This window comes from Oncorhynchus kisutch, linkage group LG6, assembly GCF_002021735.2.
Source record: "Oncorhynchus kisutch isolate 150728-3 linkage group LG6, Okis_V2, whole genome shotgun sequence".
Lineage (NCBI taxonomy): Eukaryota > Metazoa > Chordata > Actinopteri > Salmoniformes > Salmonidae > Oncorhynchus > Oncorhynchus kisutch.
Genome location: NC_034179.2, coordinates 6,805,857 through 6,831,945, shown reverse-complemented (window position 1 = coordinate 6,831,945; position 26,089 = coordinate 6,805,857). Strand labels below are relative to the sequence as shown.

At 45.4% G+C, this 26,089-nt stretch overlaps 1 protein-coding gene across 7 annotated transcripts in view; it reads left to right on the top strand.

The window, feature by feature from the left end:
• LOC109879714 (transcription factor 4) overlaps positions 1–26,089 on the top strand; it is a 351,270-nt gene that overhangs the window by 294,232 nt on the left and 30,949 nt on the right. For 4 of the 7 annotated variants that reach the window (XM_031826059.1, XM_031826060.1, XM_031826062.1 and 1 more), the window contains 6 exons: positions 8,161–8,294; positions 10,285–10,420; positions 17,104–17,162; positions 17,305–17,383; positions 25,443–25,522; positions 25,696–25,899. In XM_031826059.1, coding sequence (XP_031681919.1) covers positions 8,161–8,294; positions 10,285–10,420; positions 17,104–17,162; positions 17,305–17,383; positions 25,443–25,522; positions 25,696–25,899 — 692 coding nt within the window. Of the gene's footprint in view, positions 1–8,160; positions 8,295–10,284; positions 10,487–17,103; positions 17,163–17,304; positions 17,384–25,442; positions 25,523–25,695; positions 25,900–26,089 lie in introns of all 7 variants that reach the window. The other 3 variants (XM_031826057.1, XM_031826058.1, XM_031826061.1) reach the window with 1 other exon arrangement.

Here is a 26,089-nt window from a genome sequence, read left to right as displayed (position 1 = left end):
CCAAGTACAGGTGTGCCAAGCTTGTAGCGTCAGACCCAAGAAGAATCAATGCTGTAATCGCTGCCAAAGGTGCTTCAACAAAATAGTCCACTACCCTATTCCCTACATAGTCCACTACCCTATTCCCTACATAGTGCACTACCCTATTCCCTACATAGTGCACTACCCTATTCCCTACATAGTGCACTACCCTATTCCCTACATAGTGCACTATCCTATTCCCTACATAGTCCACTACCTATTCACTACACAGTCCACTACCCTATTCCCATCAAATCAAATGTATTTATGAAGCCCTTCTTACATCAGCTGATGTCTCAAAGTGCTGAACAGAAACCAAGCCTAAACCCCCAATCAGCAAGCAATGCAGGTGTAGAAGCACGGTGGCTAGGAAAAACTCCCTAGAAAGGCCAAAACCTAGGAAGAAACCTAGAGAGGAACCAGGCTATGAGGGGTGGCCAGTCCTCTTCTGGCTGTACTGGGTAGAGAGGAACCAGGCTATGAGGGGTGGCCAGTCCTCTTCTGGCTGTGCCGGGTAGAGAGGAACCAGGCTATGAGGGGTGGCCAGTCCTCTTCTGGCTGTACTGGGTAGAGAGGAACCAGGCTATGAGGGGTGGCCAGTCCTCTTCTGGCTGTGCCGGGTAGAGAGGAACCAGGATATGAGGGGTGGCCAGTCCTCTTCTGGCTGTGCCGGGTAGAGAGGAACCAGGCTATGAGGGGTGGCCAGTCCTCTTCTGGATGTACTGGGTAGAGAGGAACCAGGCTATGAGGGGTGGCCAGTCCTCTTCTGGCTGTACTGGGTAGAGAGGAACCAGGCTATGAGGGGTGGCCAGTCCTCTTCTGGCTGTGCCGGGTAGAGAGGAACCAGGCTATGAGGGGTGGCCAGTCCTCTTCTGGCTGTGCCGGGTAGAGAGGAACCAGGCTATGAGGGGTGGCCAGTCCTCTTCTGGCTGTACTGGGTAGAGAGGAACCAGGCTATGAGGGGTGGCCAGTCCTCTTCTGGCTGTGCCGGGTAGAGAGGAACCAGGCTATGAGGGGTGGCCAGTCCTCTTCTGGCTGTGCCGGGTAGAGAGGAACCAGGCTATGAGGGGTGGCCAGTCCTCTTCTGGCTGTACTGGGTAGAGAGGAACCAGGCTATGAGGGGTGGCCAGTCCTCTTCTGGCTGTACTGGGTAGAGAGGAACCAGGCTATGAGGGGTGGCCAGTCCTCTTCTGGCTGTGCCGGGTAGAGAGGAACCAGGCTATGAGGGGTGGCCAGTCCTCTTCTGGCTGTGCCGGGTAGAGAGGAACCAGGCTATGAGGGGTGGCCAGTCCTCTTCTGGCTGTGCCGGGTAGAGAGGAACCAGGCTATGAGGGGTGGCCAGTCCTCTTCTGGCTGTGCCGGGTAGAGAGGAACCAGGCTATGAGGGGTGGCCAGTCCTCTTCTGGCTGTACTGGGTAGAGAGGAACCAGGCTATGAGGGGTGGCCAGTCCTCTTCTGGCTGTACTGGGTAGAGAGGAACCAGGCTATGAGGGGTGGCCAGTCCTCTTCTGGCTGTACTGGGTAGAGAGGAACCAGGCTATGAGGGGTGGCCAGTCCTCTTCTGGCTGTGCCGGGTAGAGAGGAACCAGGCTATGAGGGGTGGCCAGTCCTCTTCTGGCTGTGCCGGGTAGAGAGGAACCAGGCTATGAGGGGTGGCCAGTCCTCTTCTGGCTGTGCCGGGTAGAGAGGAACCAGGCTATGAGGGGTGGCCAGTCCTCTTCTGGCTGTACTGGGTAGAGAGGAACCAGGCTATGAGGGGTGGCCAGTCCTCTTCTGGCTGTACTGGGTAGAGAGGAACCAGGCTATGAGGGGTGGCCAGTCCTCTTCTGGCTGTACTGGGTAGAGAGGAACCAGGCTATGAGGGGTGGCCAGTCCTCTTCTGGCTGTGCCGGGTAGAGAGGAACCAGGCTATGAGGGGTGGCCAGTCCTCTTCTGGCTGTGCCGGGTAGAGAGGAACCAGGCTATGAGGGGTGGCCAGTCCTCTTCTGGCTGTGCCGGGTAGAGAGGAACCAGGCTATGAGGGGTGGCCAGTCCTCTTCTGGCTGTACTGGGTAGAGAGGAACCAGGCTATGAGGGGTGGCCAGTCCTCTTCTGGCTGTACTGGGTAGAGAGGAACCAGGCTATGAGGGGTGGCCAGTCCTCTTCTGGCTGTGCCGGGTAGAGAGGAACCAGGCTATGAGGGGTGGCCAGTCCTCTTCTGGCTGTGCCGGGTAGAGAGGAACCAGGCTATGAGGGGTGGCCAGTCCTCTTCTGGCTGTAATACTGAGTTAAAGGTCTGAATAATTATGTAGATGTGAATATTATTTATATAATTTAAATTAAATTAAAATTAGCAAACAATTCTAAAAACCAGTTTTTTGCTTTGTCATTATGGGGTATTGTGTGTAGATTGATGAGTACATTTATTTAATTTTTTAAATACATTTTAGAATAAGGCTGTAACGTAACAAAATCTGGAAAAAGTCAAAGGTTCTGAATATTTACCGAAGGAACTGTATATACAAAAAAAAAAGACAGAGCTTTGGCTGTGGATTGGTAGACGAAGTGATCCAGCCAAGTTAGATGAGTAGGTTTCCCTGTAATTGGAGGGCCGGTGTTCGCTGTTGGTGACATCACAGCCTCTGGTCTGGCCTGGACTGTCTGCTGCTCTGCCTTACTAATCACACAGCAAGTGGTTGAGGGCTCAGAGCCATGCAGTAGGGAGGGTTAGGATCTCAGCCACACGGTAGGCAGGCAGCAGCAAGTGGTTGAGGGCTCAGAGCCATGCAGTAGGGAGGGTTAGGATCTCAGCCACACGGTAGGCAGGCAGCAGCAAGTGGTTGAGGGCTCAGAGCCATGCAGTAGGGAGGGTTAGGATCTCAGCCACACGGTAGGCAGGCAGCTTGGGGTTTCGTGCACAGCGGAGGATGGAAACGGAGACAGCGTAATGGAAGTATTATCTTCCCCAGAGAGCCAGAGACATTATAGTAACAGTACAGTTGACATGGCAGGGTAGTGGTTAGAGTGCAGAGGCGGCAGGGTAGCCTAGTGGTTAGAGTGTAGAGGCGGCAGGGTAGCCTAGTGGTTAGAGTGTAGAGGCGGCAGGGTAGCCTAGTGGTTAGAGTGTAGAGGTGGCAGGGTAGCCTAGTGGTTAGAGTGTAGAGGTGGCAGGTAGCCTAGTGGTTAGAGTGTAGAGGCGGCAGGGTAGCCTAGTGGTTAGAGTGTAGAGGTGGCAGGGTAGCCTAGTGGTTAGAGTGTAGAGGTGGCAGGGTAGCCTAGTGGTTAGAGTGTAGAGGTGGCAGGTAGCCTAGTGGTTAGAGTGTAGAGGCGGCAGGGTAGCCTAGTGGTTAGAGTGTAGAGGTGGCAGGGTAGCCTAGTGGTTAGAGTGTAGAGGTGGCAGGGTAGCCTAGTGGTTAGAGTGTAGAGGTGGCAGGTAGCCTAGTGGTTAGAGTGTAGAGGCGGCAGGGTAGCCTAGTGGTTAGAGTGTAGAGGCGGCAGGGTAGCCTAGTGGTTAGAGTGTAGAGGTGGCAGGGTAGCCTAGTGGTTAGAGTGTAGAGGTAGCAGGTAGCCTAGTGGTTAGAGTGTAGGGGTGGCAGGGTAGCCTAGTGGTTAGAGTGTAGGGGCGGCAGGGTAGCCTAGTGGTTAGAGTGTAGAGGTGGCAGGTAGCCTAGTGGTTAGAGTGTAGGGGCGGCAGGGTAGCCTAGTGGTTAGAGTGTAGAGGTGGCAGGGTAGCCTAGTGGTTAGAGTGTAGAGGAGGCAGGTAGCCTAGTGGTTAGAGTGTAGAGGAGGCAGGTAGCCTAGTGGTTAGAGTGTAGAGGAGGCAGGTAGCCTAGTGGTTAGAGTGTAGAGGTGGCAGGGTAGCCTAGTGGTTAGAGTGTAGAGGTGGCAGGTAGCCTAGTGGTTAGAGTGTAGAGGTGGCAGGTAGTCTAGTGGGTAGAGTATAGAGGCGGCAGGTAGCCTAGTGGGTAGAGTGTAGAGGTGGTAGGTAGACTAGTGGTTAGAGTGTAGGGGTGGCAGGTAGACTAGTGGTTAGAGTGTAGAGGCGGCAGGTAGACTAGTGGTTAGAGTGTAGAGGCGGCAGGGTAAACTAGTGGTTAGAGTGTAGAGGAGGCAGGTAGCCTAGTGGTTAGAGTGTAGAGGCGGCAGGTAGCCTAGTGGTTAGAGTGTAGAGGTGGCAGGTAGCCTAGTGGTTAGAGCGTTGGACTAGTAACCGAAAGGTTGCAAGTTCAGATCCCTGAGCTGACAAGGTACAAAATATGTCGTTCTCCCCCTGAACAGGCAGTTAACCCACTGTTCCTAGGCCAGTTAACCCACTGTTCCTAGGCCAGTTAACCCACTATTCCTAGGCCAGTTAACCCACTATTCCTAGGCCAGTTAACCCACTATTCCTAGGCCAGTTAACCCACTATTCCTAGGCCAGTTAACCCACTATTCCTAGGCCAGTTAACCCACTATTCCTAGGCCAGTTAACCCACTATTCCTAGGCCGTCATTGAAAATAAGAATGTGTTCATAACTGACTTGCCTGGTTAGATAAAGGTTACTTTTTATTAAATTTTTTGTAAACAGTTCAAAACAGAATCACACACCAATAGGACTGTTGAAACTATATTTAATACTCTCTTCACACATCTACCTTGGCTTGCCCTTGTCTGATGGGATCTTTTTGTATTCGGTTAGCAGGGTGTATGTTGTGATCTAGTTAGCAGGGTGTATGTTGTGATCTAGTTAGCAGGGTGTATGTTGTGTATTCAGTTAGCAGGGTGTATGTTGTGTATTCAGTTAGCAGGGTGTATGTTGTGTATTCAGTTAGCAGGGTGTATGTTGTGTATTCAGTTAGCAGGGTGTATGTTGTGTATTCAGTTAGCAGGGTGTATGTTGTGTATTCAGTTAGCAGGGTGTATGTTGTGATCTAGTTAGCAGGGTGTATGTCGTGTATTCCGTTAGCAGGGTGTATGTTGTGTATTCAGTTAGCAGGGTGTATGTTGTATTCAGTTAGCAGGGTGTATGTTGTGTATTCAGTTAGCAGGGTGTGTGTTGTGTATTCAGTTAGCAGGGTGTATGTTGTGATCTAGTTAGCAGGGTGTATGTTGTGTATTCAGTTAGCAGGGTGTATGTTGTGTATTCAGTTAGCAGGGTGTATGTTGTGTATTCCGTTAGCAGGGTGTATGTTGTGTATTCAGTTAGCAGGGTGTATGTTGTATTCAGTTAGCAGGGTGTATGTTGTGTATTCAGTTAGCAGGGTGTGTGTTGTGATCTAGTTAGTGGGGTGTATGATGTGATCTAGTTAGCAGGGTGTATGTTGTGTATTCAGTTAGCAGGGTGTATGTTGTGTATTCAGTTAGCAGGGTGTATGTTGTGTATTCAGTTAGCAGGGTGTATGTTGTATTCAGTTAGCAGGGTGTATGATGTGTATTCAGTTAGCAGGGTGTATGTTGTGTATTCAGTTAGCAGGGTGTGTGTTGTGTATTCAGTTAGCAGGGTGTATGTTGTGATCTAGTTAGCAGGGTGTATGTTGTGTATTCAGTTAGCAGGGTGTATGTTGTGTATTCAGTTAGCAGGGTGTATGTTGTGTATTCCGTTAGCAGGGTGTATGTTGTGTATTCAGTTAGCAGGGTGTATGTTGTATTCAGTTAGCAGGGTGTATGTTGTATATTCAGTTAGCAGGGTGTGTGTTGTGATCTAGTTAGTGGGGTGTATGATGTGATCTAGTTAGCAGGGTGTATGTTGTGTATTCAGTTAGCAGGGTGTATGTTGTGTATTCAGTTAGCAGGGTGTATGTTGTGTATTCAGTTAGCAGGGTGTATGTTGTGTATTCAGTTAGCAGGGTGTATGATGTGATCTAGTTAGCAGGGTGTATGATGTGATCTAGTTAGCAGGGTGTATGATGTGATCTAGTTAGCAGGGTGTATGTTGTGTATTCAGTTAGCAGGGTGTATGATGTGTATTCAGTTAGCAGGGTGTATGATGTGATCTAGTTAGCACGGTGTATGTTGTGTATTCAGTTAGCAGGGTGTATGTTGTGATCTAGTTAGCCGGGTGTATGTTGTGTATTCAGTTAGCAGGGTGTATGTTGTGATCTAGTTAGCAGGGTGTATGTTGTGATCTAGTTAGCAGGGTGTATGTTGTGATCTAGTTAGCAGGGTGTATGTTGTGTATTCAGTTAGCAGGGTGTATGTTGTGATCTAGTTAGCAGGGTGTATGTTGTGTATTCATTTAGCAGGGTGTATGTTGTGTATTCAGTTAGCAGGGTGTATGTTGTGTATTCCGTTAGCAGGGTGTATGTTGTGTATTCAGTTAGCAGGGTGTATGTTGTTTATTCAGTTAGCAGGGTGTATGATGTGATCTAGTTAGCAGGGTGTATGATGTGATCTAGTTAGCAGGGTGTATGATGTGATCTAGTTAGCAGGGTGTATGTTGTGTATTCAGTTAGCAGGGTGTATGATGTGTATTCAGTTAGCAGGGTGTATGATGTGATCTAGTTAGCAGGGTGTATGTTGTGTATTCAGTTAGCAGGGTGTATGTTGTGTATTCAGTTAGCAGGGTGTATGATGTGATCTAGTTAGCAGTGTTTATGCTGTCATCTAGTTAGCAGGGAGTATGTTGTGTATTCAGTTAGCAGGGTGTATGTTGTGTATTCAGTTAGCAGGGTGTATGTTGTGATCTAGTTAGCAGGGTGTATGTTGTGATCTAGTTAGCAGAGTGTATGATGTGATCTAGTTAGCAGGGTGTATGTTGTGTATTCAGTTAGCAGGGTGTATGATGTGTATTCAGTTAGCAGGGAGTATGTTGTGTATTCAGTTAGCAGGGTGTATGTTGTGTATTCAGTTAGCAGGGTGTATGTTGTGATCTAGTTAGCAGGGTGTATGTTGTGATCTAGTTAGCAGAGTGTATGATGTGATCTAGTTAGCAGGGTGTATGTTGTGTATTCAGTTAGCAGGGTGTATGATGTGTATTCAGTTAGCAGGGTGTATGATGTGATATAGTTAGCAGGGTGTATGTTGTGTATTCAGTTAGCAGGGTGTATGATGTGTATTCAGTTAGCAGGGTGTATGATGTGATCTAGTTAGCAGTGTTTATGCTGTCATCTAGTTAGCAGGGTGTATGTTGTGTATTCAGTTAGCAGGGTGTATGTTGTGTATTCAGTTAGCAGGGTGTATGATGTGATCTAGTTAGCAGGGCGTATGATGTGATCTAGTTAGCAGGGTGTATGTTGTGTATTCAGTTAGCAGGGTGTATGATGTGATCTAGTTAGCAGGGTGTATGATGTGATCTAGTTAGCAGGGTGTATGATGTGATCGAGTTAGCAGGGTGTATGATGTGATCGTAAGCGTATGCTCCAGGAGGGTTCCCTCAGCCCCTCTAGACGGTCACCACATCCCTCTCTTTGCCCCTGTAGACGGTCACCACATCCCTCTCTTTGCCCCTGTAGACGGTCACCACATCCCTCTCTTTGCCCCTCTAGACGGTCACCACATCCCTCTCTTTGCCCCTGTAGACGGTCACCACATCCCTCTCTTTGCCCCTGTAGACGGTCACCACATCCCTCTCTTTGCCCCTGTAGACGGTCACCACATCCCTCTCTTTGCCCCTCTAGACGGTCACCTCATCCCTCTCTTTGCCCCTCTAGACGGTCACCACAGCCCTCTCTTTGCCCTTGTAGACGGTCACCACATCCCTCTCTTTGCCCCTGTAGACGGTCACCACATCCCTATCTTTGCCCCAGTAGACGGTCAACACATCCCTCTCTTTGCCCCTGTAGACGGTCACCACATCCCTCTCTTTGCCCCTGTAGACGGTCACCACATCCCTATCTTTGCCCCAGTAGACGGTCAACACATCCCTCTCTTTTCCCCTGTAGACGGTCACCACATCCCTCTCTTTGCCCCTGTAGACGGTCACCACATCCCTCTCTTTGCCCTTGTATACGGTCACCTCATCCCTCTCTCTCCTCCCCCTATAGACGGTCACTTCATCCCTCTCTTTGCCCCTCTAGACGGTCACCACAGCCCTCTCTTTGCCCCTGTAGACGGTCACCTCATCCCTCTCTTTACCCCTGTAGACGGTCACTTCATCCCTCTCTTTGCCCCTGTAGACGGTCACCACATCCCTCTCTTTGCCCCTGTAGACGGTCACCACATCCCTCTCTTTGCCCCTCTAGACGGTCACCACAGTGCTGACCCGTGGAGCTCCTCCAGTGGAATGAACCAGCCTGGTTACAGCGGCATGCTGGGTAACTCCTCCCACGGCCCCCAGAGCAGCAGCTACTGTGGCACCCACCTGCATGACCGGCTGGTGAGTATCCTCTCCTCCTTTCCTTTCCTTATCTCCTTCTTTTCTAATCTACTCTCCACTCCTCCTTTCCTTTCCTTATCTCCTTATTTTCTAATCTACTCTCCACTCCTCCTTTCCTTTCCTTATCTCCTTATTTTCTAATCTACTCTCCACTCCTCCTTTCCTTTCCTTATCTCCTTATTTTCTAATCTATTCTCCTCCCTCTTCTTATTTCTGTCTTTCAGTCACTTTCTATGTCTCCTTGTAATTCTTGTTTACAATGATGGCCTACCAAAAGGTAATTGGCCTCCTGCGGGGACGGGGGCTGAGATTAACATTTTTGAGCACAGACAACAGCACAAAGGGTGAGAAGGTAGAGACAACAATACATCACGTAAAGCAGCCACAACTGTCAGTCAGAGTGTCCATGAGTCTTTGAATGAAGAGATTGAGATAAAACTGTCATTTCAGTCGCTAGCTGCAGCGAACTGAAAAGAGGAGCGACCCAGGGATGTGTGTGCTTTGGGGACCTTTAACAGAATGAGACTGGCAGAACGGGTGTTGTATGTGGAGGATGAGGGCTGCAGTAGATATCTCAGATAGGGGGGAGTGAGGCGTAAGAGGGTTTTATAAATAAACATCAACCAGTGGGTCTTGTGACGGGTATACAGAGATGACCAGTTTATAGAGGAGTACTCTGTAGTGCAGTGATGTGTCCTATAAGAGGCATTGGTGGCAAATCTGATGGCCAAATGGTAAAGAACATCTAGCCGCTTGAGAGCACCCTTACTTTATGCCTTCTTCTCACTCTTATTGCTTTTCATTGCTTTAGGTTCGAATGGGTTATGTGGTCAGTCTGAGGGTTCTAATGGGTTAGATGGTCAGTCTGAGGGTTCTAATGGGTTAGATGGTCAGTCTGAGGGTTCTAATGGGTTAGGTGGTCGGTCTGAGGGTACTAATGGGCTAGCTGGTCAGTCTGAGGGTTCTAATGGGTTAGATGGTCAGTCTGAGGGTTCTACTGGTTAGATGGTCAGTGGGAGGGCTCTAATGGGTTAGATGGTCAGTCTGAGGGTTCTAATGGGTTAGATGGTCAGTCTGAGGGTTCTAATGGGTTAGATGGTCAGTCTGAGGCTTCTAATGGGTTGGATGGTCAGTATGAGGCTTCTAATGGGTTGGATGGTCAGTATGAGGGTTCTAATGAGTTAGATGGTCAGTCTGATGGTTCTAAATGGGTTAGATGGCCAGTCTGGTGGTTCTAAATGGGTTAGATGGTCATTCTGATGGTTGTAATGGGTTAGATGGTCAGTCTGAGAGTTCTAAATGGTTAGATGGTCAGTCTGAGAGTTCTAATGGGTTAGATGGTCAGTCTGAGGGTTCTAATGAGTTAGATGGTCAGTCTGGTGGTTCTAAATGGGTTAGATGGCCAGTCTGGTGGTTCTAAATGGGTTAGATGGTCAGTCTGATGGTTCTAATGGGTTAGATGGTCAGTCTGATGGTTCTAATGGGTTAGATGGTCAGTCTGAAGGTTCTAATGGGTTATGTGGTCAGTCTGAGGGTTCTAATGGGTTAGATGGTCAGTCTGAGGGTTCTAATGGGTTAGATGGTCAGTCTGAGGCTTCTACAGGTTAGATGGTCAGTATGAGGGTTCTAATGAGTTAGATAATCAGCCTAATGGTTCTAAATGGGTTAGATGGTCAGTCTGAGGGTTCTAATGGGTTAGATGGTCAGTCTGAGGGTTCTAAATGGGTTAGATGGTCAGTCTGAGGGTTCTAATGGGTTAGATGGTCAGTTTGAGGGTTCTAATGGGTTAGATGGTCAGTCTGAGGCATCTACAGGTTAGATGGTCAGTATGAGGGTTCTAATGAGTTAGATAATCAGTCTAATGGTTCTAAATGGGTTAGATGGTCAGTCTGAGGGTTCTAATGAGTTAGATGGTCAGTCTGATGGTTCTAAATGGGTTAGATGTTTAGTCTGATGGTTGTTTCTCTCCCTCTATTCTCCCTCTCTACAGAGCTACCCGCCACACTCATCGGCAGACATCAACCCCAGTCTTCCTCCCATGTCCAGTTTCCATCGTAGCAGTGCCTCCAATCAGTACAGTACAGCTTCCTGCACTGCCACCACCAATGGCACAGACAGCGTGATGGGTAAGACCTGGGGACAAGGACACAGGGCTGCAGAAGACAGGACAGAAGACAGGGCTGATTACAGTGGTAAGACCAGCAATGTGGAGGACAGACAGAGTGATGGATGGACAGACAGACAGACAGACAGACAGACAAAGTGATGGACGGACAGCCAGCCAGCCAGACAGACAGACAGACAGACAGTTAGACAGAGACAGACAGACAGACAGACAGACAGACAGACAGACAGACAGACAGACAGACAGACAGACAGACAGACAGACAGACAGACAAAGTGATGGACGGACAGCCAGCCAGCCAGCCAGCCAGCCAGCCAGCCAGACAGACAGACAGACAGACAGACAGACAGACAGACAGACAGACAGACAGACAGACAGACAGACAGACAGACAGACAGACAGACAGACAGACAGACAGACAGAAAGACTAAACGTATACAAGATGGACTGATTAACATAGAACCACATAAGGTTTAGACTCTGTTGTGATTAGCTGTGACGTGTCCTCCTCTCAGTGATGGCTGGAGTGTCACTGTGTTGTTCTTCTATAGCGCCACAGACATTCCAGCATATGGTCCTGCTCTTTTTCAATCCCACTGAACAAATAATAGAACAATCAGAAACAGATTGGATGCTTGTCCTCCAACATTCCACAATGATTCTCTCTTTCCCTCTCCCTCTATCGATCTCTCTCTCTCTACCTCTCTCTCTACCTCTCTCTCTACCTCTCTCTCTACCTCTCTCTACCTCTCCCTCTATCGATCTCGATCATTCTTTCTCTCTCTGAGATCTCTCTCTCTCTCTCTCTCTCTCTAGCTCTCAGTTCAATTTCAATTTAAGGAGATTAATTGGCATGGGAAACATATGTTTACATTGTCAAAGCAAGTGAAATAGACAATAAAGCCCCTTCTCTTTCTCTCTCTCTGTCTCTCTACCTCTCTCTGAGATCTCTCTCTACTTCTCTCTCTACCTCTCTCTCTACCTCTCTCTACCTCTCTCTCTCTCTCTCTCTCTCTCTACCTCTCTCTACCTCTCTCTACCTCTCTCTACCTCTCTCTCTACCTCTCTCTCTACCTCTCTCTACCTCTCTATACCTCTCTCTACCTCTCTCTCTACCTCTCTCTCTACCTCTCTCTACCTCTCTCTACCTCTCTCTACATCTCTCTCTACCTCTCTTTCTACCTCTCTCTACCTCTCTCTCTCTCTCTCTCTACCTCTCTCTACCTCTCTCTCTACCTCTCTCTCTACCTCTCTCTACCTCTCTCTACCTCTCTCTCTACCTCTCTCTCTACCTCTCTCTACCTCTCTCTCTCTAAACATACATTGACATTGCCAAAGCAAGTGATATTAACAATCACAAATTAACAGTTAACATAAAACACACAAAAGTTTTAAAATGAGAAAGACGTGAAATGTTACATTATTAACAAAAACACAAAAACTTGAGTTCCGTTAAAATAGATCCTGAAGGAAGATGGATTCGGTTGAACATGATGATAAAACAATGATGGCTCATAAATCTATATGGACCGAATAATGACAATCCAATCCTTCTTTGAAAACATTTATAATAATCGAATTAGCCCCCAAGATACATATAACTATATTATAATGGTAGGGTGCTACAATACAGTTTTAATCACATCAATGGACCTTAAAGGTAATCACACTACCAACTGTCACCCTCTGGCGCTCAAACAGAGGACAAATATTATGAACATGTTGGAATTTACAGATATTTTGAGGCTTAAAAACTCGGATCTTGTAAGATATACTTGGAGGCTTAATCAAGCTAGTCAGATTGCTTATTTTCCGGTATCCCTTTCTATGTATTTCGAGGATGGAATGCGATCAGACCATCAGCCTATAGCCCTCCATAGCCCTCCATGTAAATATGACAGAACTTCTCCACGATGGCAGGAGAAATTGAAAATTTAAACCAGGGTTCATTGACTGACACTATTTTCTTATCAACAACAGAGCAATTCGTAGCTTTTTGTTGTACAGGTTCCTTTTTAAGCGTTCCTTAAGAGGCCATTCAATTCCATTTTCGGCCCACAAACTAAAACAGTATCGTTTAACAGAGAAAAGACTTACAGCGAAAATCTAACATTTACACATCAATGGTGTAGATAAATGGTGTAAATAAATGTACTACAGAAGCACTGAGTAATCTAGACACATAACAAAAGGTGTTTAAGGAATTTATTCAGGAAAGATCGTGTTTCATTTATCAAACAAACTGAGGAAATTATATGGAGGATGGTGACTGAAGCTACAATCTATCTGCAATATTAAAGGTGATCTAGGATTTTTTTTTTTAAATACATAATGTAAAACTATGAGACTGCAGGGAAACCAGGTGTAATATTTATAGAAGATTTTGAGAAAGCATTTGATACCGTATGTCAAGAATCTGTTTGTAAGTGCCTGGATTTTTTTCAACTTTGGAAAATGTCTCATAAGAAAAAAGTAAAAGTCCAACCATCCTTTATGTAAAATGATAAATAACTGAGAACTTTGAATTGTCAAGAAGAAACAAGGTTGCCCTCTGTCACCATACCTTTTTATTAAAAAATCAGATCTAATGATAAAAGTAATGGGCAAAAAAATGTTTAAGGCTTAGGGACAGATGTATCAATGTGATTTAAATGTTCTCTTGGGTCTTCAACCTTGGAAGGGCCTCATTGAGGACCTGGATAATTTATCCAGTTTCTCTAGACTAAAACCTAAAACTAAAAAACTAAAACCTAACTATGGTAAGTGTACTATATTACGGATTGTGTCTTTAAATCGTCATTGCGATTAAATGGGTGGATGGTGAAGTCAATCTGCTTATAGTACATATCCAGGAAAAGTTGAGCGTTGTTGTTGTTGTTGTTGTTGTTCGAAGACAAATAGGCAGAATCTTGAAACCGTGGAAACAACGATCCATTTATGGGAAAATTACCTTGATTAATTCTCTACTGATATCACAGTTTACATCTTTATTAATATGTCTAAATGAGTTTGAAGGGTTAAAACTATTAAATATTAAAGAATTTTAGATACAAAAAAAACATTACATTTTTCAGTGTTTAAAGTATCCCTCCTTTTTTAAATGAAGTCATACAGAGTTGGCTACAATTTAAATTTCAGCATTTTTATTAACCTTTATTTAACTAGGCAAGTCAGTTAAGAACAAATTCTTATTTACAATGACGGCCTAGGAACAGTGGGTTAACTGCCTTGTTCAGGGGCAGAACGACACATTTGTACCTTGTCAGTTCGGGGACTCAATCCAGCAACCTTTCAGTTACTGGCCTAACGCTCTAACCTCTAGGTTACCTTCCACCTCTACACTCTAACCACTAGGCTACCTGCCGCCTCTACACTCTAACCACTAGGCTACCTGCCGCCTCTACACTCTAACCACTAGGCTACCCTGCCACCTCTACACTCTAACCACTAGGCTACCCTGCTCCTCTACACTCTAACCACTAGGCTACCTGCCGCCTCTACACTCTAACCACTAGGCTACCCTGCCGCCTCTACACTCTAACCACTAGGCTACCCTGCCTCCTCTACACTCTAACCACTAGACTACCTGCCGCCTCTACACTCTAACCACTAGGCTACCTGCCACCTCTACACTCTAACCACTAGGCTACCTTCCACCTCTACACTCTAACCACTAGGCTACCTGCCTCCTCTACACTCTAACCACTAGGCTACCTGCTGCCTCTACACTCTAACCACTAGGCTACCTGCCACCTCTCTACACTCTAACCACTAGGCTACCTGCCACCTCTACACTCTAACCACTAGGCTACCTGCAGCCTCTACACTCTAACCACTAGGCTACCTGCCACCTCTACACTCTAACCACTAGGCTACCTGCCACCTCTACACTCTAACCACTAGGCTACCTGCCGCCTCTACACTCTAACCACTAGGTCACTAATCACTAGGTTACCTGCCGCCTCGACACTCTAACCACTAGGTCACTAACCACTAGGTCACTAATCACTAGGCTACCTGCCGCCTCTACACTCTAACCACTAGGTCACTAACCCTAGGTCACTAATCACTAGGCTACCTGCCGCCTCTACACTCTAACCACTAGGCTACCCTGCCACCTCTACACTCTAACCACTATGCTACCCTGCCGCCTCTACGCTCTAACCACTAGGCTACCTGCCGCCTCTACACTCTAACCACTAGGCTACCCTGCCACCTCTACACTCTAACCACTAGGCTACCCTGCCGCCTCTACACTCTAACCACTAGGCTACCTTCCACCTCTACACTCTAACCACTAGGCTACCTGCCTCCTCTACACTCTAACCACTAGGCTACCTGCTGCCTCTACACTCTAACCACTAGGCTACCTGCCGCCTCTACACTCTAACCACTAGGCTACCTTCCACCTCTACACTCTAACCACTAGGCTACCTGCCACCTCTACACTCTAACCACTAGGCTACCTGCAGCCTCTACGAACCACTAGGGTACCTGCCGTCTCTACACTCTAACCACTAGGCTACCTGTCGCCTCTACACTCTAACCACTAGGCTACCTGCCACCTCTACACTCTAACCACTAGGCTACCTGCCGCCTCTACACTCTAACCACTAGGCTACCTGCCACCTCTCTACACTCTACCACTAGGCTACCTGCCACCTCTACACTCTAACCACTAGGCTACCTGCCACCTCTACACTCTAACCACTAGGCTACCTGCCACCTCTACACTCTAACCACTAGGCTACCTGCCGCCTCTACACTCTAACCACTAGGCTACCTGCCATCTCTCTACACTCTAACCACTAGGCTACCTGCCACCTCTACACTCTAACCACTAGGCTACCTGCAGCCTCTACACTCTAACCACTAGGCTACCTGCCGCCTCTACACTCTAACCACTAGGCTACCTGCTACCTCTACACTCTAACCACTAGGCTACCCTGCCACCTCTACACTCTAACCACTAGGCTACCCTGCCTCCTCTACACTCTAACCACTAGGCTACCTGCCGCCTCTACACTCTAACCACTAGGCTACCTGCCACCTCTCTACACTCTAACCACTAGGCTACCTGCCACCTCTACCCTCTAACCACTAGGCTACCTGCCACCTCTACACTCTAACCACTAGGCTACCTGCCGCCTCAACACTCTAACCACTAGGTCACTAACCACTAGGTCACTAATCACTAGGCTACCTGCCGCCTCTACACTCTAACCACTAGGTCACTAACCACTAGGTCACTAATCACTAGGTTACCTGCCGCCTCGACACTCTAACCACTAGGTCACTAACCACTAGGTCACTAATCACTAGGCTACCTGCCGCCTCTACACTCTAACCACTAGGTCACTAACCATTAGGTCACTAATCACTAGGCTACCTGCCGCCTCTACACTCTAACCACTAGGTCACTAACCACTAGGTCACTAATCACTAGGCTACCTGCCGCCTCTACACTCTAACCACTAGGTCACTAATCACTAGGCTACCTGCCACCCCTTATCATCCAGAAAAGGCAGATCTAATAGATCTACAGCCAATTATATGGCTAAACTGATAGAGAAAATATATATTTTGGGGGGGGTTTACAAGAAGGGTATAATATTTAGAAACATCTATTGACGTGCCCTTGAGCAAGGCACTTAACCCTAATTGCTCCTGTAAGTTGCTCTGGATAAGAAAATTATGTAAATAATGAAAAAATATCTAAAAACTTCGGAAGCCAAATAAAATCACCCGCGGTCCAAATTCAGCCTGCTGGCCGTCAGTTGGAGAACCCTGAAATAGACCATCACGCCTGGTCCGTGTGTGTGTAAAAATTCATGACGGTTCCTATTTATTTAATCTTTGAGTGTACATGAGATCACATACAAATGTAAGGAAGGTTTGAAAATATTGTTTTAGTCAAATATATCTGTTTGGGCTTCTTTTGGTCAATTTGCATTCTGCAAATTATTTGTAATTATGTTCCGGGCCCCCTGACCATCCGCTCAAGAAAAAATTGGCCCGCGGTTGAATCTAGTTGATGGTCCCTAGTCTATGCTGTGTGTATTAAACACAGTGAGAGAGGAGAGAGAGAGGCTTGTGTTAGCGTGTGTCGCTGAAACAGTGAAAGAACTGGGAAAAATGTGATTGGGGCAATTAATGTGAGAGTGGCGTAGGCGGTCCTCACTTGCTGCCCTGGACGCTCGGTTGTCCCTACACACACACACACACACACACACACACACACACACACACACACACACACACACACACACACACAGACACACACACACACGCTTGGCTTGAGGATGTGACAGCTGGAGCTGGGGGTGGACAGGGTGTGGGTTAGGGCCTTCAGGGGAAAGAGGGATGGATGAATGAATAGAGAGATGAATGGATGGAGGGATTATGGGATGGAGGAGGGAAGGTGGAATTATTGAAATGAATAACATCCATACTTACGGAATCCCACTTCTTATTCCGTGTGTGTGTGTGTGTGTGTGTGTGTGTGTGTGTGGTGTGTGTGTGTGTGTGTGTGTGTATGTGTGTGTGTGTGTGTGTGTGTGTGTGTGTGTGTGTGTGTGTGTGTGTGTGTGTGTGTGTGTGTGTGTGTGTGTGTGTGTGTGTGTGTGTGTGCGTGTGTGTGTATGTGTGTTCGTGTGTGTGTGTGTGTGTGTGTGTCTGTGACAGCTAACCGGGCACCGACCAGCTCTCAGACGGGAGACGCCCTGGGGAAGGCTCTCGCTTCGGTGAGGAGAGAACACACACTTCAACCTACACCCCTAGGCCAAAATGTACACACACACACTCACACACACACACACACACACACACACACAGCCATGCATGCACACACACGTGTTAAATCTGTGATTTAATTGTTGGTTTCAGATCTACTCTCCAGACCACACAAACAATAGCTTCTCGTCCAACCCGTCGACCCCTGTCGGCTCTCCCCCGTCACTCACAGGTAAATCTTCATCTTCATAATACGTTAATAATGTTCAAGATTTCCCACAATCCTCCTCTGTGTTGTGTCGTGAGTAAGTTAACCCTTGATTAAGTGGTTGAATTTATATGACAATTAGACAATTAAAATACAACCACACACCAATGGCAAGAGTATAACACAAAAAACCCTCGGACTTATTTATTTGACTCTTCTAACTATGGTGAGGATGAGGAAGTGACTACTCTGACTCTAACTATAGTGAGGATGAGGAAGTGACTACTCTGACTCTAACTATGGTGAGGATGAGGAAGAGAGTACTCTGACTCCTCTAACTATGGTGAGGATGAGGAAGTGAGTACTCTGACTCCTCTAACTAAGGTGAGGATGAGGAAGTGAGTACTCTGACTCTAACTATGGTGAGGATGAGGAAGTGACTACTCTGACTCTAACTATGGTGAGGATGAGGAAGTGACTACTCTGACTCTAACTAACTCTTAGCTGATGATGAAGATGAGGAAGTGAGTTAGAGACAGCAACACAATTAGACCCAACCAAATCATGAGAAATCAAAAAGATAACTACTTGACACACTGGAAAGAAGGTATTTGGTCCTAAACAGACAGTACACAGTGGCAGAATATCTGACCACTGTGACTGACCCGAAATGAAAGAAAGCTTTGACCATGTACATCAGCCCAACCCTCTTCCTGGAGATCTACTGTCCTATAGGTCTTCAGTCCAACCCTCTTCCTGGAGATCTACTGTCTTGTAGGTCTTCTGTCCAACCCTCTTCCTGGAGATCTACTGTCCTGTAGGTCTTCAGTCCAACCCTCTTCCTGGAGATCTACTGTCCTGTAGGTTTACAGTCCAACCCTCTTCCTGGAGATCTACGGTCCTGTAGGTTTACAGTCCAACCCTCTTCCTGGAGATCTACTGTCCTGTAGGTTTACAGTCCAACCCTCTTCCTGGAGATCTACTGTCCTGTAGGTTTACAGTCCAACCCTCTTCCTGGAGATCTACTGTCCTGTAGGTTTACAGTCCAACCCTCTTCCTGGAGATCTACTGTCCTGTAGGTTTACAGTCCAACCCTCTTCCTGGAGATCTACTGTCCTGTAGGTTTACAGCCCAACCCTCTTCCTGGAGATCTACTGTCCTGTAGGTCTTCAGTCCAACCCTCTTCCTGGAGATCTACTGTCCTGTAGGTTTACAGTCCAACCCTCTTCCTGGAGATCTACTGTCCTGTAGGTTTACAGTCCAACCCTCTTCCTGGAGATCTACTGTCCTGTAGGTTTACAGTCCAACCCTCTTCCTGGAGATCTACTGTCCTGTAGGTTTACAGTCCAACCCTCTTCCTGGAGATCTACTGTCCTGTAGGTTTTCAGTCCAACCCTCTTCCTGGAGATCTACTGTCCTGTAGGTTTACAATCCAACCCTCTTCCTGGAGATCTACTGTCCTGTAGGTTTTCAGTCCATCTATTTATTTTATATTTCCACATCAGTACAACACTATATATACATAATATGACAGTTGAAATGTCTTTATTCTTTTGCATCTTTGTGAGTGTAAAATGTTCTATGTTTTTTTATAGTTTTTTCCACTTTAGTTTATTATTTATTTCACTTGCTTTGGCAATGTTGACATATGTTTCCCATGCCAATAAAGCACCGTAAATTAGACAGAGAGCAGAGAGAGTGAAAGAGAGAGAGATACCCCTCTCAGACATAGAGCAGAGAGAGAGAAAGACTTTGACTATGTACAGACTCAGTGAGCATAGCCTTGCTATTGAGAAAGGCCGCCGTAGGCAGACATGGCTCTCAAGAGAAGACAGGCTATGTGCTCACTGCCCACAAAATGAGGTGGAAACTGAGCTGCACTTCCGAACCTCCTGCCCAATGTATGACCATATTAGAGAGACATATTTCCCTCAGATTACACAGATCCACAAAGAATTCGAAAACAAATCCAATTTTGAAAAACTCCCATATCTACTGGGTGAAATTCCACAGTGTGCCATCACAGCAGCAAGATTTGTGACCTGTTGCCACGAGAAAAGGGCAACCAGTGAAGAACAAACACCATTGTAAATACAACCCATATTTATGCTTATTTATTTTATCTTGTGTCCTTTACCATTTGTACATTGTTAGAACACTGTATATATATATAATATGACATTTGTAATGTCTTTATTGTTTTGAAACTTCAGTATGTGTAATGTTTACTGTTAATTTTTATTGTTTATTTCACTTTTGTATATTATCTACCTCACTTGGTTTGGCAATGTTAACACATGTTTCCCATGCCAATAAAGCCCTTGAATTGAATTGAATTGAATTGAAAGAAGGAGAGAGAGAGAGCACAGGTGCTGGCACTTGTACAGACCAGGCCTACAGTAGGCTTTTCGAGGCAGGGACACTGGCGATGGCCAATGACTTCTATTCCAGGTGTCAATGAAGCCTGTTGCTGGCTACTGCTGCTGTTAGTTGTGATTGAGCTGTGATGCTATCGTGCTAGCTACTGCTGCTGTTAGTTGTGATTGAGCTTTGATGCTATCATGCTAGCTACTGCTGCTGTTAGTTGTGATTGAGCCGTGATGCTATCATGCTAGCTACTGCTGCTGTTAGTTGTGATTGAGCCGTGATGCTATCATGCTAGCTACTGCTGCTGTTAGTTGTGATTGGGCCGTGATGCTATCATGCTAGCTACTGCTGCTGTTAGTTGTGATTGGGCCGTGATGCTATCATGCTAGCTACTGCTGCTGTTAGTTGTGATTGAGCTGTGATGCTATCAAGCTAGCTACTGCTGCTGTTAGTGTGATTGGGCCGTGATGCTATCATGCTAGCTACTGCTGCTGTTAGTGTGATTGGGCCGTGATGCTATCATGCTAGCTACTGCTGCTGTTAGTGTGATTGGGCCGTGATGCTATCATGCTAGCTACTGCTGCTGTTAGTTGTGATTGAGCTGTGATGCTATCAAGCTAGCTACTGCTGCTGTTAGTGTGATTGGGCCGTGATGCTATCATGCTAGCTACTGCTGCTGTTAGTTGTGATTGAGCTGTGATGCTATCAAGCTAGCTACTGCTGCTGTTAGTGTGATTGGGCCGTGATGCTATCATGCTAGCTAATTAACAGTCCTCCCTCCTTCTTGTTATAACACTCTTCAAACTTCTCCTCCTTTTTCCTCCCCAGGTCCTTTTTAATTTTTTGCCAATTACTGTTCTACCAGACTAACGATGCTAATTCTACCGTGCTCCTTAAAGTGAGAAATACGTTTCTCACAATCTCTGTGTTAGATTCTAATTGTCGTTGCTACACGACGTTTGATATTTCATATGTATCGACTGATAGACTTAATTACAAACGCACTCCATCATTTCAAAGTGTGCGTGTGTGTGCGTGCGTGCGCGCGCGTGTGTGTGTGTTTGATCCAGCAGCATCATGAAGTGCTAAAGTCTCCACCAGGAAATACCTGGCTAACATAAAATAATTGGACGTGGGATCGGGAAAAAATATATTTTGGGGTTTGTCAGATTGTTCCGTCAAATCTCACTTAGGAACTTCTTCATTGGGAGGAAGGATGTTTGACATGCGTTTTACATTCGTATCACAAAACCATTTTTTTTCTTTTTTTCTCATGATTTAAGTGGACATTTTAGGCCTTTTAATACCTCTACATGCCTCCCATTAGACCCTATGATCCGTGAACTGTAAATGATACAGACAACATCTTGGTGTCATTATACACTGAGTGTACAAAACATTAAGGAACACCTTCCTAATATTGAGTTGCACCTCCCCTTTTTGCCCTCAGAACAGTCTCAATTCGACGGGGCATGGACTCTACAAGGTGTCAAAAGTGTTCCTCAGGGATGCTGGCCCATGTTGACTCCAATGCTTCCCACAGTTGTGTCAAGTTGTCTGAATGTTTTTGGGCGGTGGACCGTTCTTGATACACACTGGAAACTGTTGATCATGAAAAACCCAGCAGCTTTGCAGTTCTTGACACACTCAAACCGGAGCGCCTGGCACCTACTACCATTACCCCGTTCAAAGGCACTTAAATATTTTGTCTTGTCCATTCACCCTCTGAATTAGCACACATAAAGGCACTTAAATATTTTGTCTTGCCCCATTCACCCTCTAGTCAGTTGTACAACTGAAATGTGTTCTTCCACATGTAATCCAACCCGAGGTACAGGATGTGTAGGTCTGTATTGGGCAAAACACAAACGGGCCTAACACTTCATCATGCCCCCCCCCCCCCATACAAAAAGTAAAAAGGACGAAGTTCCTCTGTAAGAATTGTCTCAGATACCCCCCCCCCCCCAAAAAAAAAAAAAAAATATTTTCTGTTCCCACAGGCGTGGAATCGCCCAATTGTGGTTTACCATCGCGTCAAAGTTATTAGAATAACAGACAAACACATTAATATTATTATTATTTATTTTTTAAAACTTAAATTAACAAGTGAATTTAGTATGAATAAAATATATGTTAAATAAGGAATGTAATACTTTGTTGTCTCGTAATACATCGTGTTATAATTGGCCTAATTACCATATGTAAATTGTGCTTGATAATATGATAAAACGGGCTGCTTGTATAAATGTGGATTATAGCTACAAGATAATAAGGTCTAATCAACATGATGAGGGGATCTGGTGGACGTGGAGAAGGAGGAGGAGGAGAGGAGGATGTCCTTGGTTCGCTGATATGCTACTGCCACACGTGTACAGTACACACACACACACGCCCACACACACACACCACACACCACACACACACAAACACGCACACGCACGCACACACACACACACACACACACAAACACCATACAAGTGGAGGTGATTAACATCACACAGCTCTCAGCCTATCAAAGGCTTTTGTTCACTACCTGCTCTCAGGCACCCGGTGTTGCACACAATATCGTCTACATCAGGAATACAGTTTCACATACACACACACACACACACACACACACACACACACACACACACACACACACACACACACACACACACACACACACACACACACACACATACACACACACACCTCCCCAACCTCCAGCAGATAATGATCAAGGGGTTCTGTATAGACCAGGGATATCCAGACAAAAGCGTTGTGAGAAAATGAAAAGCCTGTTATTGTAAAGGCCCTAAATGCAGGCGGACTGGGAAGCCCGACGTAAACACTAAAGGCAAAAAGGGCCCCCCCGACGCAATCATTTTTAGCATACGATCACAAGTAGCTCATTATAACCAGAGCCATATTCTATAGCCAGGGTTTAATGACCGGGGGCCATATATCATTATGAATCCGCAGTGTTCTGCGTGCCTTGTTGACTATCAACAGTTAATATTTCATTATATGGGTCACTACTCCGCCACAGACTGTTCGCTCTGGTCATGAGGTATCACAGCATCGGGTCTCGAGACAGCTTCTAACACCAGGCCATCAGACTGCTTGAACAGCTAATCCTAGCGGTCAGACCTGCGCCTCAGAGACGATCTGCACCTGAGAGACTGTCTTGTACTGTCTCTACATAGCCAGCCTTCAAGCTCCCACACAAACACAACCACCCGTAAACGCACACACTCAAACACTCTCTCTCTCTCACACACACACACACACACACACACACCGCTGCTCTATTATAAAAGACCCTATTCACTTTCTAACAGTCATACTGATCCTATTGGTCATTATCTGTTCTGTATATCCTATTGGTCATTATCTGTTCTGTATATCCTATTGGTCATTATCTGTTCTGTATATCCTATTGGTCATTATCTGTTCTGTATATCCTATTGGTCATTATCTGTTCTGTATATCCTATTGGTCATTATCTGTTCTGTATATCCTATTGGTCATTATCTGTTCTGTATATCCTATTGGTCATTATCTGTTCGGTGTATCCTATTGGTCATTATCTGTTCTGTATATCCTATTGGTCATTATCTGTTCTATATATCCTATTGGTCATTATCTGTTCTGTGTATCCTATTGGTCATTATCTGTTCTGTGTATCCTATTGGTCATTATCTGTTCTGTATATCCTATTGGTCATTATCAAATCACATTTTATTTGTCACATACACATGGTTAGCAGATGTTAATGCGAGTGTAGCGAAATGCTTGTGCTTCTAGTTCTGACAATGCAGTAATAACGAACAAGTAATCTAACTAACAATTCCAAAAAACTACTGTCTTATACACAGTGTAAGGGGATAAAGAATATGTACATAAGGATATATGAATGAGTGATGGTACAGAGCAGCATAGGCAAGATACAGTAGATGATATCGAGTACAGTATAACATATGAGATGAGTATGTAAACAAAGTGGCATAGTTAAAGTGGCTAGTGATACATGTATTACATAAGGATGCAGTCGATGATATAGAGTACAGTATATACGTATGCATATGAGATGAATAATGTAGGGTAAGTAACATTGTATAAGGTAGCATTGTTTAAAGTGGCTAGTGATATATTTACATAATTTCCCATCAATTCCCATTATTAAAGTGGCTGAATTTGATTTGATTTGATTTTTGGTCATTATCTGTTCTGTGTATCCTATTGGTCATTATCTGTTCTGTATATCCTATTGGTCATTATCTGTTCTGTATATCCTATTGGTCATTATCTGTTCTGTATATCCTATTGGTCATTATCTGTTCTATATATCCTATTGGTCATTATCTGTTCTGTATATCCTATTGGTCATTATCTGTTCTGTATATCCTATTGGTCATTATCTGTTCTGTGTATCCTATTGGTCATTATCTGTTCTGTATATCCTATTGGTCATTATCTGTTCTGTGTATCCTATTGGTCATTATCTGTTCTGTGTATCCTATTGGTCATTATCTGTTCTATATATCCTATTGGTCATTATCTGTTCTGTGTATCCTATTGGTCATTATCTGTTCTGTATATCCTATTGGTCATTATCTGTTCTGTATATCCTATTGGTCATTATCTGTTCTGTATATCCTATTGGTCATTATCTGTTCTGTATATCCTATTGGTCATTATCTGTTCTGTGTATCCTATTGGTCATTATCTGTTCTGTATATCCTATTGGTCATTATCTGTTCTGTGTATCCTATTGGTCATTATCTGTTCTGTATATCCTATTGGTCATTATCTGTTCTGTATATCCTATTGGTCATTATCTGTTCTGTATATCCTATTGGTCATTATCTGTTCTGTATATCCTATTGGTCATTATCTGTTCTGTATATCCTATTGGTCATTATCTGTTCTATATATCCTATTGGTCATTATCTGTTCTATATATCCTATTGGTCATTATCTGTTCTGTGTATCCTAATGTTGAGGGAGCTGATTATTTTACTGTAATGTTGAGGGAGCTGATTATTTTACTGTAATGTTGAGGGAGCTGATTATTTTACTGTAATGTTGAGGGAGCTGAGTATTTACTGTAATGTTGAGGGAGCTGATTATTTTACTGTAATGTTGAGGGAGCTGATTATTTTACTGTAATGTTGAGGGAGCTGAGTATTTACTGTAATGTTGAGGGAGCTGATTATTTTAACTGTAATGTTGAGGGAGCTGAGTATTTTACTGTAATGTTGAGGGAGCTGATTATTTTACTGTAATGTTGAGGGAGCTGATTATTTTACTGTAATGTTGAGGCTACTACCACGCAATCGTCAAGCTGCACCTTTTATACCTGCTCTAAACTGTGTACGTGACAAATAAAATTTGATTCAATTTTTTTTTCCAGTTGTAGTGCTGAGGAACATTCACATAATTCTCAAATGTTCAACTAACTTACATTTTAATATTCGGCTAACTAGAATTTTGATGTTCAGCTAACTTACATTTTAATGTTCGGCTAACTAGAATTTTGATGTTCAGCTAACTTACATTTTAATATTCGGCTAACTAGAATTTTGATGTTCAGCTAACTTGGTTACAATTGGATTGTGCTGTAGACACCCTGTTTCACACTCCCTGTGTTAATATGGTCATGGCTTAATATCTAGAACTAAGGGTCGATGTCACTGTGCTCACTCTGTCATCTCCTTCTCTCCTCTCCTAGCTGCCAGTTCTGCTGTATGGTCCAGGAACGGAGGACAAGGTCCCTCCTCCCCCAACTATGAGGCACCACTCCACTCTCTGGTAAGACTTCATAACACATTCATAAGTGTTTGTGTCAACAACATGACCCCTGACCCCTTTCCTTCCCCCCTTGTAGCAGAGTCCTATCGATATCATAACACATTTATAAGCACTTAAATCAACAACATGACCCCTGACCTCTAACCCTTAACCTTCCTCTCCCCCCACTGCAGCAGAGTCGTATCGAGGACCGTCTAGAGCGTCTGGACGATGCCATCCACGTGCTGCGGAGTCACGCGGTCGGCCCCTCCACGGGCATGCCCGGCGGGCACCAAGACATGCACAGCCTCATCGGGGCAGCGCACAACGGGGCCATGGCAGGACTGAGTTCTGGGTACGGCACGGGACTACTCTCTGCCAACCGCCACTCAATCATGGTAGGGACCTCCTCCAATCACCTCGCCAGAGACACACTGCAGTATAATTAAACTGATGTTCTTCATCCCCATGGGACACACTTCCACTGTAATTCCTTCCCTGAGAACTACAGTAACATGTACAGAGGGGGGGTATAGGGATGGGGTATAGGGCTGGGAGGAGGGAGGAGGAGGAGGAGGAGGAGAGGAG